The sequence below is a fragment of the Psammomys obesus genome, unplaced genomic scaffold (assembly GCF_907164565.1).
Source record: "Psammomys obesus unplaced genomic scaffold, mPsaObe1.curated_primary_1811, whole genome shotgun sequence".
Classification (NCBI taxonomy): Eukaryota; Metazoa; Chordata; class Mammalia; order Rodentia; family Muridae; genus Psammomys; species Psammomys obesus.
Window position 1 is genome coordinate 229,992 of NW_026596318.1, and position 16,971 is coordinate 246,962.

The 16,971-nt window shown below is 56.5% G+C and overlaps 2 protein-coding genes across 4 annotated transcripts in view; one reads left to right on the forward strand and one right to left on the reverse strand.

The window, feature by feature from the left end:
- Positions 1–1,105: 1,105 nt before the first annotated feature.
- On the forward strand, positions 1,106–13,080 carry Dhx16 (DEAH-box helicase 16). Its single transcript, XM_055597019.1, has 20 exons — positions 1,106–1,435; positions 2,712–2,947; positions 3,048–3,213; positions 3,444–3,500; positions 3,917–4,171; positions 4,281–4,484; positions 4,610–4,801; positions 5,258–5,368; positions 5,454–5,569; positions 6,294–6,504; positions 6,637–6,735; positions 6,818–6,970; positions 8,785–8,925; positions 9,012–9,174; positions 9,264–9,382; positions 9,486–9,553; positions 10,235–10,397; positions 10,473–10,634; positions 11,648–11,821; positions 12,864–13,080. Exons 1-20 carry the CDS (start codon positions 1,229–1,231, stop codon positions 12,990–12,992), a joined length of 3,126 nt encoding a protein of 1,041 aa, XP_055452994.1. The 5' UTR covers positions 1,106–1,228; the 3' UTR covers positions 12,993–13,080.
- A 56-nt stretch (positions 13,081–13,136) lies between these two features.
- Positions 13,137–16,971, reverse strand: part of CUNH6orf136 (chromosome unknown C6orf136 homolog) — a 4,506-nt gene continuing 671 nt past the window's right edge. The window contains exons 1-6 of one of the 3 annotated variants that reach the window (XM_055597020.1): positions 16,523–16,810; positions 15,503–15,907; positions 15,070–15,158; positions 14,702–14,902; positions 13,513–13,582; positions 13,137–13,436 (exon numbers count right to left, since the gene is read on the reverse strand). In XM_055597020.1, the coding sequence (XP_055452995.1) occupies positions 13,323–13,436; positions 13,513–13,582; positions 14,702–14,902; positions 15,070–15,158; positions 15,503–15,907; positions 16,523–16,609 (966 nt within the window). In that variant the 5' untranslated portion in view covers positions 16,610–16,810 and the 3' untranslated portion in view covers positions 13,137–13,322. Of the gene's footprint in view, positions 13,460–13,512; positions 13,583–14,701; positions 14,903–15,069; positions 15,159–15,502; positions 15,908–16,522; positions 16,811–16,971 lie in introns of those variants that run through there. The other 2 variants (XM_055597022.1, XM_055597021.1) reach the window with 2 other exon arrangements.

Genomic DNA, 16,971 nt, shown 5'->3' on the forward strand with positions numbered 1-16,971 from the left:
GTCATCTTTAGCTTCACAGTCCAATAAGGGCAGCGAATGCTACAGACCCTGTGTTCAAAGCAAAACAGTGGCCGCCAAGATGGCCTCCGGTTAAGAGAGCTGGCTGCTCTTCAGAGGACTTGGTTTCAGCTGCTAGCGCTCACACGGAGGCTCAGAGACACCCGTAACTCCAGAGTCAGGAGATCCACGGCCCTCTTCCAGATCCCGAGTGTATACGTGCTTGCATATACATGTAGGCACAGAAAAGAAAGGGAGCTGGAGACGCGTGCTTAAGAACACTGGCTGCTCTTCAGGGCACTGGGGTTTGGCTCCCAGTACTACGTCAGTTAACTCACAACTGCCTGTAGCTGCACACAGACACAGAATCTCTGACCCTAAGGGGCCTTTGCATACACTCGGTGCAGACGACCTCATCCAGGCAAACACACGTGCACATAAAATAGATAGATCATTTTAAAATCTAAAGACACCCGAACTCTCAGCCAACCTACGCATCGTATCTCTATTATATACCTTTAATTTTCTTATTTGTGAAATTTTTTAAATATCTATATTTTTTAATTTCACGGGCATTGCTGTTTTGCCCATGTCTGCATGAGGGCGTTAGAAATGGAACTCCCTAAAACTGGAGTTACAGACAGTTGTGAGCTGCCATGTGGGTGCTGGGCCCGAACCCAGGTCCTCTGGAAGAGCAGCCAGTTCTTTTACCCACCCCCTGAGCCATCTCTCCAGCCCCTAAATTCTTTTAATATTTTAAACGATGTGTATGTCTCCCTGGACCTGGAGTTACAAGCGGTTAGCAAAGAGGATTGCGGGTGCCGGGAATCGAACTCGAGTTCGCTGAGCCAAACTCCAGCCCTTCAGTATGTATTTTGTTTACCTAAACCTGATTTGTGCTCCTTTTACCCCAAGCTATTTGGAAAGCCTTCTAGGCTAGTACTGGCTGAGCGCAGCGGCCGCGCACAGACCGTTAGGGGGCGGCAGAGAGCTCGGGCAAGGCCGCGCTCGGAGGCGTGGGAAAAGAGGCTGCGCGATTTGAGCCCGCCCCGCCACCGTCGAGCTCTAGCCGGAAGGACGGGACTCCTTCCGGGTTTCGCGCTTCCGGAAGACGGTTTAGAGCCGTTGGGCCCCGCGGTTTGGACGCTGAGTGTGGCCGGTGGCCGGTGCGAGGCGGTGGCGCAGCGGGCCGCCCCTGGCCCCGCCGCGGTTCTGGCCGGGACGCGCCGCCATGGCGACGCCGGCGGGGCTGGAGCGCTGGGTGCAGGAGGAGCTGCACTCGGTGCTGGGGCTGAGCGAGCGGCACGTCGCGCAGTTTCTCATCGGCACGGCGCAGCGCTGCGCCTCCGCCGAGGAGTTCGTGCAGCGCCTGCGCGACACCGACACCCTGGACCTCGGCGGCCCGGCGCGGGACTTCGCACTGAGGCTCTGGAGCAAGGTGTGTGCCGCCAGGGCGGCCCGCTCGCAGCCGCATCGGCCCAGGGTATCTCTGTGTTGTAGGGTAGCCTGGGACTTTCAGTATAGGACACGGGCTGGCTTCGAGCTTGCGGCGAGCATCCCTGGTACGGGGATAACGGGCCTACGGCTCCTGGCTCGGCCACACATTTGATTTTGTCCTCTGTTGTCTAGGTACTGTGCTAGATGCTGGGCGTACAGCTGTGTGCAGAAGACTCAGGAGACAGGGGTCTGCGCACGTTTTTAAAGCTCACATTCCAGGGCTAAGGATGTGGCTCAGTTGGTAAAGAGCTTAGTGTAGCACACAGTGAGCCTCGGGATCCTCAGCGCTGGGGAAAAGAACAGAGCTACGGCAATGAGCCGTTAAGAAATACGATAGAAGCCCGGTGGCGCGCGTCTGTGATCCCAGCGTTCGGGAGGCAGAGGCATGCGGGTCGCTGTGAGTTCGAAGCCAGTGTGTTCCACAGAGTGAGTCCAGGACAGCCAAGGGCTACACACAGAAACTCTGCTTCAAAAAACACCAAAAGAAAAAAAAAAAAGGGTGATAGGCCCAAGAGAGATGGCCCGTCAGTTAGGAACCCCGGTAGCTCATCCGGAGGCTTGAGTTCGTTTCCTAGCAACCAGGTGTCGTTCGGGCAGCCACTTGTAATTGCAGGGGATGGGGTGGCTTTGCCAGGAACCCGTATCTAAATAAATAACTAGTAAAACCCAACTTAAAAATGTAAGTTGGGTTGTAGAATATAAACTACTTGAGTTCAGGGCTGATTCTTTAAAAAAAAAACAAAAAAAAAAAAAACTCTTGTGGGGCTGGAGAAACGACTCAGGAATTAAGATCCCTGGCTGCTCTTCCAGAGACCTGGGTTCAATTTCCAGTGAACACAGCTTGCAACTTTTGGAACTCCATTTCTAGGGTTATCCAACAAGCTTACACAGCACACACTGCAGGCAAAATACCAATGCACACAAAGATAAAAGGGAATCATTGAAACTTTAAAAAGTTCTGTGGTGTGATGGTACGCCCACGTGTGGCTGTCAGGACAGCCTGTAGATGTTGGTTCTCTCCCTCCACCACAGGGTAGTTTTCAGTAATCATTTGCTAACTCCATTCCTGGAAGTTCAGAAGCCTTGAGCTGTGAACATGGAGCGAAACCAGGCAGAAAAGAAAGATGAAAACTGTCTTAAAATAAAGTAATTCCTCGGTAAGCAGGTGAGATTGCTTGGGTCACGAGTGCTCATAGCAGCCTGTTTTCCACTGACAGGTGCCCCGGAAGGCCGTGGTGGAAAAGCCAGCTCGGTCAGCCGAGCGGGAGGCCCGAGCCCTGCTAGAGAAGAACCGCTCCTACAAGTTGCTGGAAGACAGCGAGAGTGGTGAGGAGGCAGCGGACAAGGACAGGAGCAGCCTCCAGAAGAAGCGGAAAAGACGGAAACACCTCCGGAAGAAACACCAGGAGGAGGAGGAGGAGGAGGCTTCTGAGGCAAGAAAGAGAAGGGCAGGGTAAGTCGGAAGGAAGGAGGGAGGGATTTGAGTTGCTGGCTGGCTGTGGGGGTGCTAAGCTTCCGAGGTAGCCCCTTGGCTGAACCTGGTCTGGATCCAGGGGGGGTAAGTCACCCACGGAGGAGAAGCCGGCCTCGGAGGATGAGTGGGAGAGGACGGAGCGTGAGCGTCTGCAGGACTTGGAGGAGCGTGATGCCTTTGCAGAGCGGGTGCGGCGGCGGGACAAGGACCGGACCCGGAATGTGCTGGAGCGCTCAGATAAGAAGGTGAGTTGAAGAGTGTGGGTAGCTCTGGGTTTGTTGCTGGGTGTCTCCGGGAAGACAGGGTTGTCACTGGGGTTCACGGGGGCTTTCTGGCTAAGGCTCTCACTGCCGGGTTGAGATTCACAGAGGTTCTTCCCTGAGCAGGGGCAGGGAGGGGCATCTGTCACCCTGAGGGGAGTTGTCATAGATGGTGGCATCTTTGGCCTCACGTCCCTCTACGTGGTCTCGTCTAGGCTTATGAGGAGGCTCAGAAGCGCCTCAAGATGGCTGAGGAAGACCGGAAAGCCATGGTGAGACCCCAGGGTTCAAAAAACCAGATCTGCAGACAAAGAGGAAGACTGACGGAGTGGTTGGCCATAGCAAGGGGGGGGGGCTGCGGAGCGAGGGGGGGGGGGGGGGGGGGGGGGCTGAGGGGGGGGGGGGGGGCTGCGGAGCGAGTGTGGTGGAGTGTGGGTGGGTGCTCAGAGTCTGGAGGGGCCTGCCTGGCGGGAACCAGGAAAGACAGGATTTGGGCTGCAGAAGGAGAAAGTTGCAAACCCTCTTGACTGTAGGATCCAGCCATGGAGTGTGTGAGCAAATCGTGGCTCTCCCTGTCCAGAGACGGGATGAAAACATGGCAGCCAGCCTCCAATGTTCTCACACTGTGGTCTTCCGAGTTCTCACACTCTCCTGTGGGTGTGGATTTGACTGACCCTTCCTGTCCCAGGTGCCTGAGCTCCGGAAGAAGTCCCGGCGCGAGTACCTGGCGAAGCGGGAGCGGGAGAAGCTGGAGGACCTGGAGGCGGAGCTGGCTGACGAGGAGGTGCTGTTTGGGGACGTGGAGCTGAGCCGCCACGAGCGCAGGGAGCTCAGGTACAAGCGGAGGGTGCGCGACCTGGCTCGGGAGTACCGGGCGGCCGGCGAGCAGGAGAAGCTGGAGGCCACCAACCGCTACCACATGCCCAAGGAGACTCGCGGACAGGTGAGGGCAGGCCTCCCGCCGTGGGCGAGGCCGAGTGATGGCGCCCGGCGGGAGAGGAGGAGCCGGACAGCGGGCCCCTTCCTCAGGTTGTCGCTGCTCTCTCCCATAGCCAGCCAGGGCTGTGGACGTGGTGGAGGAGGAGTCGGGAGCCCCAGGCGAGGAGCAGCGGCGCTGGGAGGAGGCCCGGCTAGGTGCTGCGTCGCTCAGGTTTGGGGCCCGAGACGCCGCCTCGCAGGAGCCCAAGTACCAGCTGGTGCTGGAGGAGGACGAGACCATCGAGTTTGTCCGTGCCACCCAGCTCCATGGTGACGAGGTAAGAGGGGAGTCAGGGATGTGAGGATAAAGGTGGAGCTGTCAGAGGGGAGGATGTGAGCCTGGGGGAGGGGGATGTGAGGGATGTGCAGGTGGAGGGCCCCCAGCCTCTCGCCCCTTCCTCAGGAGCCGTCCTCAGCGCCACCCCGGTCAGCTCGGGCCCAGCAGGAGTCCATCCAGGCCGTCCGCCGCAGCCTTCCGGTGTTCCCCTTCCGGGAGGAGCTCCTGACCGCCATCGCCAATCACCAGGTCCTCATCATTGAGGGTGAGACAGGCTCCGGGAAGACCACCCAGATCCCACAGTACCTCTTTGAGGAGGTGAGTCATGGTGGTCCCTCGGCGCCCAGGCTTGCGTCGGTCCTGCAGACCCCCTTTGCTGGTTGAAGGAGGCCTTTCCGCCAAGTCCCAGGGTTCTTGAGATGACAGCTGTGTGCCGTGTTCTCACTGCCATCACATCCACACCCAGTGTGAGTTACCAGCAAAGAGGCCTCCCGGCGAGTGGCGGGAGGTTACTGGCATGAACTTGAACCCCATGGACGTCTACCCTGTGTGTCCTCAGCCCTGCTTTCCCCTTGCGGGCCAGAGAACTGAGAGTAAAAGCCTTGTTCTGCTCTTTGACCTGGGTCTGACCCTGTTACTTCAAGTTGAGCAGAGCCCTGAGCATGACCAGAAGGCTGTGGGGGCTGTTGGCTTTCCTCTCTGTCCTCCCTGGCCTTGCCTGGCTCATGACAGTGCGTCGGGCAGAGGAGCAGCCCTCCTCTTCTCTCCTCATAGGGGTACACACGGAAGGGGATGAAGATTGCGTGCACCCAGCCCCGGAGAGTGGCAGCCATGAGCGTGGCTGCCCGAGTGGCCCGGGAGATGGGAGTGAAACTTGGGAACGAGGTAAGTCCTTGGGGTCATGAGGGGGAGGCCTCTCCCACCTCACGTCTGGACCCTGATCGCTTGTGTCTCCAACTGTCTCTGACAGGTTGGCTACAGCATCCGTTTTGAGGACTGCACGTCAGAGCGGACTGTCCTCCGCTACATGACAGATGGAATGCTACTCCGGGAGTTCCTCTCTGAGCCTGACCTCGCAAGTTACAGGTACACGGGCCCTCTGGGCCCGCCGCCTCGCTGCCCGAGTCCCTCAGAGGTACTTCCTCAGTCTTTCTCCCCACGGGCCAGTTGTCTGACCCACCAGTTCCTGTTCGTGTTTGAGACTGGGTTTCACTCTGTAGCACAGGCTGGCCTGGAATACACCATGTAGCCTGAGCTGGCCTCAATCTGTGGGTCTCAGTACTGAGACTTCAAGCAAGAGCCTTCGTGCCAGGCTCTGTTTATGTGAAGGCTCGTTCTTCCTTCCAGTTCTGCAGTGAGAGCAGCTGTGTGTCGACTCCTGACCGATGCAGAGACCTCTGCCCCGTTCCAGTCCTGGCTCCTAGACTGCGCGTGCGCGTGTGTGTGTTCGTGTGTGTGTGTGTGTGTGTGTGTGTGCGCGCGCACGTGTGTATGTGTATGTTCATGGTGTGTGTGCATATATGTAATCAGCTTGCAGGAGTCGATTCTATCCTTTCGTGATGTGGGTCCCGGGGATCAGGCTCGCTCAGGTCATCAGGCCTGGTGGCTAGCACTTCACTGCTGAGACGGGTTACCGACCTCATCTTGACGGCTTTTCTTGGCCAGGGCCAGATGGGCTACAGATCACAGAACCCTGGCCCCTGCCCCATCTGTCCGGGTTCTCCTCAGCTCCCTCCTTTCCTCTGGACAGCTGCTGGACAGCCCTGACTGCACAGACTCTTCTCCCTCACAGTCTTCATTTCCTCCCCAGTGTGGTGATGGTAGATGAGGCGCATGAGCGGACCCTGCACACAGACATCCTCTTTGGGTTAATCAAGGATGTGGCCAGGTTCCGACCTGAGCTCAAGGTCCTGGTAGCGTCAGCCACTCTGGACACTGCCCGGTTTTCCACCTTCTTTGATGATGCCCCTGTCTTCCGGATCCCTGGACGAAGATTCCCAGTTGACATCTTCTATACCAAGGTGCCGGGGGTGGGCAGCAGTGCAGGCGGGGGGGCAGGGGTGCTTCAGGGACCTGTCCCAAGGGATGGTGTGGTGCGGCGCGTCTGCTGAGCAGGCGTCCTCTGAGCCTGGGGCTCCCCTCCTCCTCCCCAGGCCCCAGAGGCTGACTACCTGGAAGCCTGTGTGGTGTCCGTGCTGCAGATCCATGTGACCCAGCCCCCTGGGGACATCCTGGTGTTCCTGACAGGACAGGTGTGTGCTGTGGAGGGAAAGGGGGGTGGGCTGTGTGTGGGTCCTGTGACTGACTGGAAGACTGCCGTCCTGCCACACTCAGGAGGAGATCGAGGCTGCCTGTGAGATGCTCCAGGACCGCTGCCGCCGACTGGGTTCCAAAATCCGGGAGCTTCTGGTGCTGCCCATTTATGCCAACCTGCCCTCAGACATGCAGGCTCGCATCTTCCAGCCCACGCCTCCTGGGGCCCGGAAGGTCAGTGGAAGAAGCCTTTATTCACTCTCTCCCCAGGCAGCACACACAAGGGTTGGAGGAGGCAGGTGCCGGCCCCTGGCTGGACACAGCTGAGGAGCAGCCAGGCCTGCCCTCGTTCTTCCCTGGAGAGAGACGGACTCAGGATTAGTGGACGGAGGAAGCCTTTGTATGCCAGGACATGGGGTTTGGTGGCCCTTTGAGAAAAACGCCTGCAGAAATCCGAGGAGAAAGCTGAGGGTGTTTGAAGTCTGAGAGCACTGGAGGGGTCAAGTGTATCGCTTTCACAGCATTCACGTTGTAGATGCCAGACAAATGCAACCAAAGGGTTTTAGGCAGGGCCGCGACTCTTTTAGATAGCGTCTTCGAGGCTTACTGCCTCAGTCTGCTAACCTCGGCCTCGTCCTGGAAGCATCCATCCTCCATGCACTCTAACCTAGCCTAGAATGTTTTCAGCCTCTGAGACTTCCTGCTGAATAAGCTCACCCTTGTTCTTTCTGAGCTCATAGCTGGCTGGTTCAGCTCCGGTGTTCTGGCTCAGACTCCTCCCAGCCGACTGGTTTAATCTGGCTGCTCTTGGTTTCTCACTGAGTTGCTCTGGTTGGCCTCAAACTAACACTAGCAACCTGTTCTAATCTTCTGGCTCCTTCTCATTCTCTGGCTCGTTCTGTCTTTACCTGTGTCTAGCTTCTCTCCAACCTGTCTCTGTAAAACTCTCTCTAAATTCCACAAACTGAACTGCCACAAACTCTACTCCACTGCACGGCTTCTCAATTACTCACCCAACCAAACTGCCTGAACAGCAGTGACTAGCGCTCAGAGATCTGCATGGCACTGTCTCCTGGGATTAAGGTTGTGTCTGTTCCAGCCGGCTCACACAGACCTAGAGGGTCTTGGATATGATCTCTTGTCAGAGCAGCCATGTTCTGAATGAAAATTCCTCCGCATAACTCATTGAATACATGTTTATTGAGGCTCTGGAGATGTGGACCAGGTCGCAAAGAGCTGGGCCAGCATGCGCAAAGCCCCAGCATTGAGACCCAGTGCGCACTGCGCACTGCATGGGAGGTGGCCAGCGCTGCCCCGCTGTGTGCAGGTGAGGTACGCTGACAGGCAAGGCAGAGCCTCAGTCAGAGGGGACGACAGCGGGTGAGCGAAGCTGTGCCAGCAGCGCTGAGCTCGCCGAGAGGTTCAGGCCAGCGTGCGCAGGTGGGCTTGGGCCGAGGTGAGGAAGAGCAGAGTTTTTCTGGTGCAAGGGAGGGCGCTCTGTAAAGGCCAGGGCAGAGCAGAGGGAAGCAGAAGGAGGCCCAGACTGCTGTCTGGCGGGGCTGCTCTGCTGAGGGGGGCTGGTGCAGAGCGTGTCTCGGAAAGGTGTGCCCAGAGGAGTCATTGAGATGAGAGCGCTTGGAGGGCAGGACCCAGCACACTGTGAAGGAGGGTGAAAGGCGAGATCAGAGAAGCAGCCATAGGTGGAACAGTCCAGGCTCTGAGGGACTTAGGTTGAGTTGTGTAGTTGGATCTGGGGAACTGAAGGTTAGATATTTCAAAAGGACCATTCTGAAGGCTGAGACAGAAGCAGGAGCTGGGTGAGTAGGCTGCTACCACAAGTGGTGTGTGAAGACAGACGGATGCCGAGGGAGGGTGAGGGAGGAACGTGGGCACCCACCTTCCGACTGAAGAACCCTGAGTCCAGCTTCATTCTTCACTGTGCCCCGCTGACCGCCAGGCCCCCTCCCGGCCCCCTTTGCCCTAACCCTCTGTGCAGCGCGCCTCCTGAGGGTGCCCAGCCACGCCAGGGTGACTGTCCTCTCGCGTAGGTGGTTGTGGCGACAAACATTGCGGAGACGTCGCTCACCATCGAGGGCATCATTTACGTGCTGGACCCAGGGTTCTGCAAGCAGAAGAGCTACAACCCTCGCACAGGCATGGAGTCGCTCACAGTTATACCCTGCAGCAAGGTCAGCCTGTGGAGAGGGAGACCCCCGTCCCCAGAGGAAGCTGACTCACAGGAGGGGTCGTGGACAGCACCGCCCTTTCTTCACAGGCCTCAGCCAATCAGCGGGCTGGCCGCGCAGGGCGGGTGGCTGCGGGGAAGTGCTTCCGCCTGTATACCGCCTGGGCCTATCAGCATGAGCTGGAGGAGACCACGGTCCCCGAGATCCAGAGGACCAGCCTGGGCAACGTCGTGCTGCTGCTGAAGAGCCTAGGTGAGTCGGCCACCAGGCTCTTGGCTGGCCCCGGGCATTGCTGGGGCCTGCACAGCACTCCCTCCCTCCCTCCCTCCCTCCCTCCCCAGGGATCCATGACCTGATGCACTTTGACTTCCTGGACCCTCCACCGTACGAGACGCTGCTGCTGGCTTTGGAACAGCTATATGCACTTGGGGCCCTCAACCACCTTGGAGAACTCACCACGGTGAGGGGCATGGTGGGAGGAGGCTGGCCCCAGGGACCCCGTGGGTGGCGGGGGGAGGACTCTGAGGGAGGACCGGCCTCGCCTTCGCCTTCTCTCTCTTCAGTCTGGTCGGAAGATGGCAGAGCTGCCTGTGGACCCCATGCTGTCTAAAATGATCTTGGCCTCTGAGAAGTAAGTCCTTACCCACCCGGCTCCTGTCACAGGCCGGACTCACTTCCTTAACCCCAAAAGTCCCCTCGCTTTCTCTTGATCATGTTTTTGTGGTGTTGCCTTGTTTGGTTGTCTTTTAAGTAAATACTATTTAAGAAGTCTTTCCACCCGTTTTGAGGCCCATGAGGATCTTGTCCTTGATTTTGACGGTCTCTGGGCACGGCTGGTTAGTATAGGTACAGGCCCGGAACCAGCAGTTGTAGCACTGACTAACTGGTGAAATAAAATCCCCGACGGTGGGTGGAAGTGGAGGACCTGATGGGTGCTGGAGTGGGCTGCTTTTGGACCCTCCCTCTTCCCAGGGCTTAGAATAGGTCAATCAGACAGGGCTGTGGGGAGCACCTCTCTAGATGTCTGGGCTGGGAGATGGCCCAGGGCTTAGAAATACACCTGCTCTCGCTGTGGACCTGATCCACCTCCCGGCACTCACATGGTGGCTCTCGGCCACCTGTAACTCCAGCTCTCTGACCTCAGGGGCCTGAGGCATGCACGCAGGCAGAACGTTTATACACGTGAATAAATGTTGAGGGGAAGGAAGGAGGGAAGAAGCTGTTCCTGTGCTGGTTGAGGTCAGGCATCCCTGTGCCTGCCTGGGATTGTTCCCCACTGTCTTGCTTTGACCTCGTGCCCTTCCTGCCCAAGGTACGGCTGTTCGGAAGAGATCCTCACAGTGGCCGCTATGCTGTCTGTCAACAACTCCATCTTCTACCGGCCCAAGGACAAGGTCGTGCACGCCGACAATGCCCGTGTCAGTTTCTTCCTCCCTGGCGGGGACCACCTGGTTCTGCTCAACGTGTACACACAGGTCACTGGGCAGCTGGGCTTCGTGCAGCGTGGGGACTAAGTCCTGCTGTGTACTGAAGGCCCTCCATCTTGACAGTGGGCCGAAAGCGGATACTCTTCCCAGTGGTGCTATGAGAACTTCGTGCAGTTCAGATCCATGCGCCGAGCCCGGGATGTGCGGGAGCAGCTGGAGGGGCTTCTGGAGCGCGTGGAGGTCAGCTCGACTTCCTGCCAGGGAGACTACATCCGTGTGCGCAAGGTCGGTGCTTTGGATGTTGGTTTTTTCCTGTTGTCTCTTCTTTCAAAACAGGGTTTCTCTGTGTAGCCCTGGCTGTCCTGGAACTCACTGTATAGACCAGGCTGGCTTTGACCTCAGAGATCTACCTCTGCCTCCTGAGTGCCAGGATTAAAGGTGCGCGCCACCAGTGCCCAGAGTCCTTTTGGTAAATCAGTGGACAACCTACAGGAGTCACTTTGTTATATGACAGACACACACGTCTCTCGCCCCACACAGACCAAGTCCAGATAGCACCAAAAGCCTAGCTTGTGAACCAGTGAGCAGAGATGGCTCAGTGACAGTGTCACTGAAGTCCAGCCCAGCGTGGGTGACAGCTCACAAAAGCTGGGAAGCCGGGACAGCTTCAGGTGCCTCAGCAGGTTGCAAAGTGTCATTTAGACTTGGCTGGTTGGTCTAAACTCCTTGTAGGTAGCTCCACTGGTCTGTTTCTTCCAGACAGTGGTCAGACCTCAGCCATCTTCGCAGCTTGCCCATCTGAAGAGGACTCAGCATTTATTGTTACTCTGGCAGGAGGGGGCCTAGTGAATCTGCTCAGTTTCAGGGACTCCCTGAAGCTGTTTTCCTTCCTGTTGAAAGAGCTTTCCTGAGCTGGCAGCGGTGACACACGCCTTCAATACCAGCGTGGGGCGGGTGGAGGCAGGGGGATCTCTTCGGAGTGTGAGGCCAGCCTGGCCTATAGAGCGAGTTCCAGGGCCTCCAAGGCTGGAGAAACCCTGTGTCAAAAAATAAGAAAGAAATGAGCTGCTTTTCTTCAGTTCCGTCACCATACCTGTAGGTCAGTGTTTGTTGAGTCCCCTGCCGAGGGCACACAGCAGTCTCCCCGCCTGGGCTGGTGTTTTGTGGAGCCCTGTCTGCCTAGTCAGAGGGTTCTCCACGGATGCCTCACCTTCTTAGTTCTCCAGAAACCTGAGTTCAAAGGGTAAGCAGAAGGCCTCTGCGTGGTCCCCAATCTGATTCTCTTGCCTGTTCCTTAGGCCATCACTTCGGGTTATTTTTACCACACAGCCAGGCTCACCCGGAGCGGCTACCGCACAGTGAAGCAGCAGCAGACAGTGTTTATCCACCCCAACTCCTCTCTGTTTGAACAACAGCCACGCTGGCTGCTCTACCACGAGCTTGTCTTGACCACAAAGGAGTTCGTGAGACAGGTAAGGCGCCATCGTTCACTTAGATGGGTGGAGACTGGGAGACCAAATGCTGGCATCTCAAGTTCCATTCAGTTTCTGCGATTGGAATCGAAACAAGAAGGCCCCTTAGTTTAATGTAGGATCAGATAAATCAAATTTAGTATATGCTTGGGGTGTTATCTCAGTGGTACAGTCCTCGGCATCGTTACAAATAAATACAGAACATTGGTTCTGGCAGCTGTCTTCCCTGATCTGAGAACTGTTATTCATTCAGTACCGGAAGCTGAGCTTGATGGCCCAGGCCTGTCATCCCGGTACTCAGGAAGGTGAGGCAGGCCACACACCCTGCTTGAGCAGCACAGTGAGACCCTCTCTCCAAATATAACTGGGGCTTGCGAGATGGCTCAGTGGTTTGCAGAGGACACAAGGTAGGCAGCTTCCAACTGCCTGTGCTCCTGCTTAGGTCCTCCGTCACCGTCTCCTGGCCTCTGCATGCACTGTACCCGCGCACACACTAACATACAGATGCGAAAACAAAGACCCCAGAACCAGTGAGACAGTGAAGCGGTCAGGGGTACTGCCTGCTGCTGTTTTGAAGGACCCAGGCTCAATTCCCAGCATCCACGTGGTGGCTCACAGCTGCCTAGAACTCCAGTTCCAGGCATCGGACATGTAGTACACAGACATAGGTGCAGGCCCAACACCCATAAACATCTCTTTAATGTGGACAAGAGGGTGGGCTGAGGATATCTCGGACCCTCGGGGATGGTGCTCTGTAGCAAGCATGAGGCCCTTGGCTCAGGGCCAGGGAGTGTGCACCGCCCACTGGGGTCACACAGGCAAAGAAAGCAGATGAGGCCTGTCCTGAGGCCAGGCGACTTCCGGGCCCGCTCACCTGGCATCTTAAGCACACGTCAAGGCAAGTCTGCCCTGTTAACAGGAAACATAGCTGGGTGCCTTTTCCTTGCCCTCCGTCAGTGGGGAGAGGAGCCTTTTTGACCACGCAATTAAGATTCTAGTTTGAAAGTAAATGGACCCTGTGGCTTTCTGCTCCCTCTCACAGGTATTGGAGATTGAAAGCAGCTGGCTTTTGGAAGTGGCTCCTCACTACTATAAGGCCAAGGAGTTGGAAGATCCCCATGCTAAGAAAATGCCCAAAAAAGTGGGCAAGACACGAGAAGAGCTGGGCTAGACAATGACAAATGGACTGAACAACAAACACAGTTTTCTCTTCCTTACATTCTTTATTTGATATCTAGTAAATAAAATTATTTTTGGAATGACGTGTGTGAGAACTTCGGGACCCATAGAAAGGGATGTGAAAACACACCTCGAGTCATTGTTTAAACTTTATTATTTACAAATTAAATTACACAGCAGCTTTACACAGCATGAGACGGGCAGAGGGGAGGAGGGGAGAGTGAGGGCGGCTGGCTCTGGACAGTCTTGTCCGCCTTCACCTCCTTTTGTGCGTAGCAAAGTCGTCAGTGCTGCCTTCACTCCAGTGAAGGCCTCCAGTGGATCAGGCCTTGGAACACAGGTGGAAGCTGGGCTCTGGTTCTGACAACCCTAGGGCCACCAGAGCTCCCACTAGCAGCTTTTTCACAGGCGTTGATGGCGAGTGTGAAGGCATCAGCTGCAGAGACAGGATAGTGGAGGCTGGAGCACAGACCTCTACCCTTTTCCCCTCCCCACCCAGTCCTGACACTCACCTTGTCTAGGTGATGGCGATAGATGAGGCCACTGGAGTTCAAGTAGAAGGTAGAGTAGGCGTCAAAGGTCCTGGGGAAGACAGGCTTTTTGAGGGAGGTAGGCTGTGCTAAGGCAAGTTCAAGCACGCGCTAAGACAAACTCCTAGAGTCCGCCACGTGACGGGTCACCTGGTCAACTTTTCATTTGAGACAGGCTCTCAGCCTGAACACTGGGACAACATGGTCACAGCACTGCCCAGCCACCTGGGAACCTGGAATTCCTAAAGCTCCGACTGATTCCCAGCACGAAAATCGGTATTAGACCAAGAGACAGAGCTGCTGAACAGGGACTTGTTTTCCGGGGTGGGGTGGAACCTGGTGGGTGGGTGCATGTACCATGGCAGAAGCCAGGGGGTCGGTCCTACCCCTTCGTGTGGGTCCCAGGCTCAGCAGGCTTGGACCGAAGCCTGGAAGCCTTGCCGGCCCAGAAAGCACTCATTCAGATGCTTAAGTGCAAGGTTACAGGCTGAGCGGAAGAATGGGGGCGGGAGATGTAGCACTAGACGCTTAACCCTGTTTTCACCTATAGTTGGGAAACTGAACTGAGCATGTGCTCTGTTCATTTGGTTTTGAGATGGTTCCATATAGCCCAGGCTGGTCTTTAACTTGATCCTCCAGGAAGCAGGAGTTACTTGCTCAGTTACTATGTACTGAGCACTTGTCAGGTCCAAGTAGCAGGAAGAAACTGAAAGTCGGGCATTTCTTAACAGACACAAAAGTCCATTAATTTTGTTAACAGTAGACAGGGCTGCTGAAATGGCTGAGTTCAGGGACTTGGGGGCAAGCCCCAGGACCTGAGTTCAGTTCCCAGGATCGGCATGGTGGCGGGAGAGGTCCGACTCCCATGTCTTCTGGGCCTTGACTTACATGCTGTCATGTGCACCACCACATGTACACAAACAGAGACCTTAAAACCAGACCCAAATCCCCACAGCCACACCGGGACACGCCAAGGACTGCTGGAGACCAGATCACCAAGTCCCCAGAGGAAGAAGCACACACAGCGACTTGAGGGCCTAGGCCTGAGGAGGTGTGCAGGAACCTGGGGAAGAGGGTGGGTGGGAGAGTCAGAGAAGACGAAACGGTGGAGAGGTGGAGTGGGCCCAGTGGGGCAGGAGAAAGCTGGTCCTAGAGTCCCAAGCCCCCTTACCGGTACAGCTCCTCTTTATCACGCCTGTAGAAACGCAGGAAGAGCATGTGTATGGGCAGACCTACTAGACGCCAGCGGGCTTGCAGGGTCCAGTTCTCAGGGTGGCGCGTCAGCTGTAGAACCTCCAACCGAAACTGTGCAAAATAGTTCCATGCCAGGAAGCGACAAAGGGTCAGGGATATAATGTACCATGTCCGCCCCCTGTGAGAATCAAGGGACAGAGGTGTCAGGACTGCGAAACTGAACATCAAACTGGCTTCTGTTGCCAAGTGGAGAACAGTCTCAAGAAGCAGCTAGGACCTTCCCTGGGAAGGGCTCAGGGATTTATTGAGCACTGGCTCCTCTTTCCCTCCCTCACCAACTCTTACTTGGTTCGAATGTTCAGGATCTCGTTGATGAATTCCACATCCATGGAGTACAGAGTGTAGTCGTGGGAGTGAAGGAAGAGGGTGGGAAGCTGGGTGGGAGAAGACGGCATCAACTCAGTGGGAAAGAAAAACCCCATTTTAGGGTGTATGGAGTTAACTTATTTTTGAGACGGGGTATGTATACGGCCTTGAACGTGGAATCCTCCTGAGTGACTGTATTTACAGGCCTGTCTCAGTGCTTTGGCCCATTTCTCAGTTATTTATGTTTAGGGTCTTCTGACTTCCACTCCTACCCCAAGTGAAAGGTCATCTCCAATCTAACTGTTCTCGGTTCAAACAGAGGGACACCCTTGTCCCCAGGAAAGGTGCCTGCCATGAACTGAGCTGACTAGCTTGTCGCTATATCCTTTCCCACTATTCGTGAGAGGCTCACCTCTTGTCTCAGCTTCTCGTACATGACAGCCAGATGCTCCTCCATACTCTGGTCTCCTGATGGGGAGGCAGGGGAAGGTTGGGAAGCTCCAGGGGCTTGGAAAGGCATCAAAGACCCGGGATAGGGGCAAGGAGGTCCTTCAAAAAGGCTCCTAAGCCCATCCAGACAACCACTGTGCAGTTCCGGTCCTGGTCCCTCCTCCCTCCTTCCCAGAGGAAGACCCACACCACAGGATGAGTTGAGGGCCTGGACCTGAGACAGAGGTGGTGCAGGAGCCTGGGGAAGAGGGTGGGTGGGAGGATGTGGGGGTGGGAGTGACCAGAGAAGAGGAAAAGACGAAGAAGCAGGCGGAGTGCAGTGGGGCCAGAGGGCTGGGAATGGTAGGGTCCGAGGAGAAAGCTGCTCCTAGGGGAAAGAGAACAGAAAGAAACAATGTCAGATGTCTAAGCTAGGCATGGCAGGATTAGGGTCGAGGCAGAGCTGCCCATAAGTCTCAGACCAGCCAGAGCTGCACAGATCTCAAAATTCGAAAAAAAAAAAAAAAAATCTGCTAACTAATGCTCCTTTCAGCCAAGCTGGGCAGAAGAGAATATACCAGAGGAAAGGGGGAACTCATCAGTGTGGGAGGACAGCAGCGCGACTGCCGCCTTCCCCAGCTTTGGAAAAAGCACCTTCACATTAAGAGCCCGTCTTTTGGGGGCCAGTCTTGCACCTGTGACACCACCAGTTGGGAAACTCGCTATGAACGAAGGAGCGGTTATTACACCATGGGTGAAATGTGATCTATAACGTGCCTCCACGGCTCCGAAACAGAGTCGTCAGGGTAAGGAGTGCTGAGATTAAGGTTTGAATTCCGAATTCCGACTCTATGGAAATCTCCAGGACTCTTCCCCTAAGCCTGTTTCCTGTAAATGGAGGACAGTGGGCCTCAGCGACTCACGAGGGCTACACCGCACGATGGATGCAAATTAAACTTCGTCACCCATAAAGCAGTACATAAACGGGAGTTGTTGGTATTACTTTAGGCCCCGTTAGACCACAGTCCTGGCCGACTGCTGAAGGGCGAACTTTCCCGTCGCTAACGGTGTCACTAGGATGGCAGGTCATCCTAGGTCAAGCCTGATTCCAAGTCCCTGGGCCCCGAAAGCTCCCGGGGCAGGGGGACCTCCAGGGGCGGCCCTGCCGGGGGCGTGGCAGCGCCCGAGCCGCGCCACGGGCCGAGCGGGCCACGGAGCGGGCCTCGGAGGGAGCCGCGGAGGGAGCCGCGGGCCCGGCGCGCTCGCTCGGCAGGTTCCGGCCTCTCCGCCCTGCCCTTCAAATCACCTCCAGGCACAGGTAACGGCGGGGCCGGGGGCGGACGAGCTGCTCCTCCCCGCGGCCCCGCGGCCCCGCCAGCCCCGCGCCCCTCGCGCGGCAGCGTCCGGGTGGGAAGGGGCGGCGGGGCCACCGCGCCTGCGCGCCCGCCCGGC

Bases quoted from the DNA above. Each gene is read 5' to 3' on its own strand.
- Dhx16 (XM_055597019.1), top strand. From the start codon at position 1,229: ATGGCGACGCCGGCGGGGCTGGAGCGCTGGGTGCAGGAGGAGCTGCAC. The intron at 8,926-9,011 runs GTCAGCCTGTGG...CTTTCTTCACAG, and splicing joins CAGTTATACCCTGCAGCAAG to GCCTCAGCCAATCAGCGGGC. The intron at 9,554-10,234 runs GTAAGTCCTTAC...TTCCTGCCCAAG, and splicing joins ATGATCTTGGCCTCTGAGAA to GTACGGCTGTTCGGAAGAGA.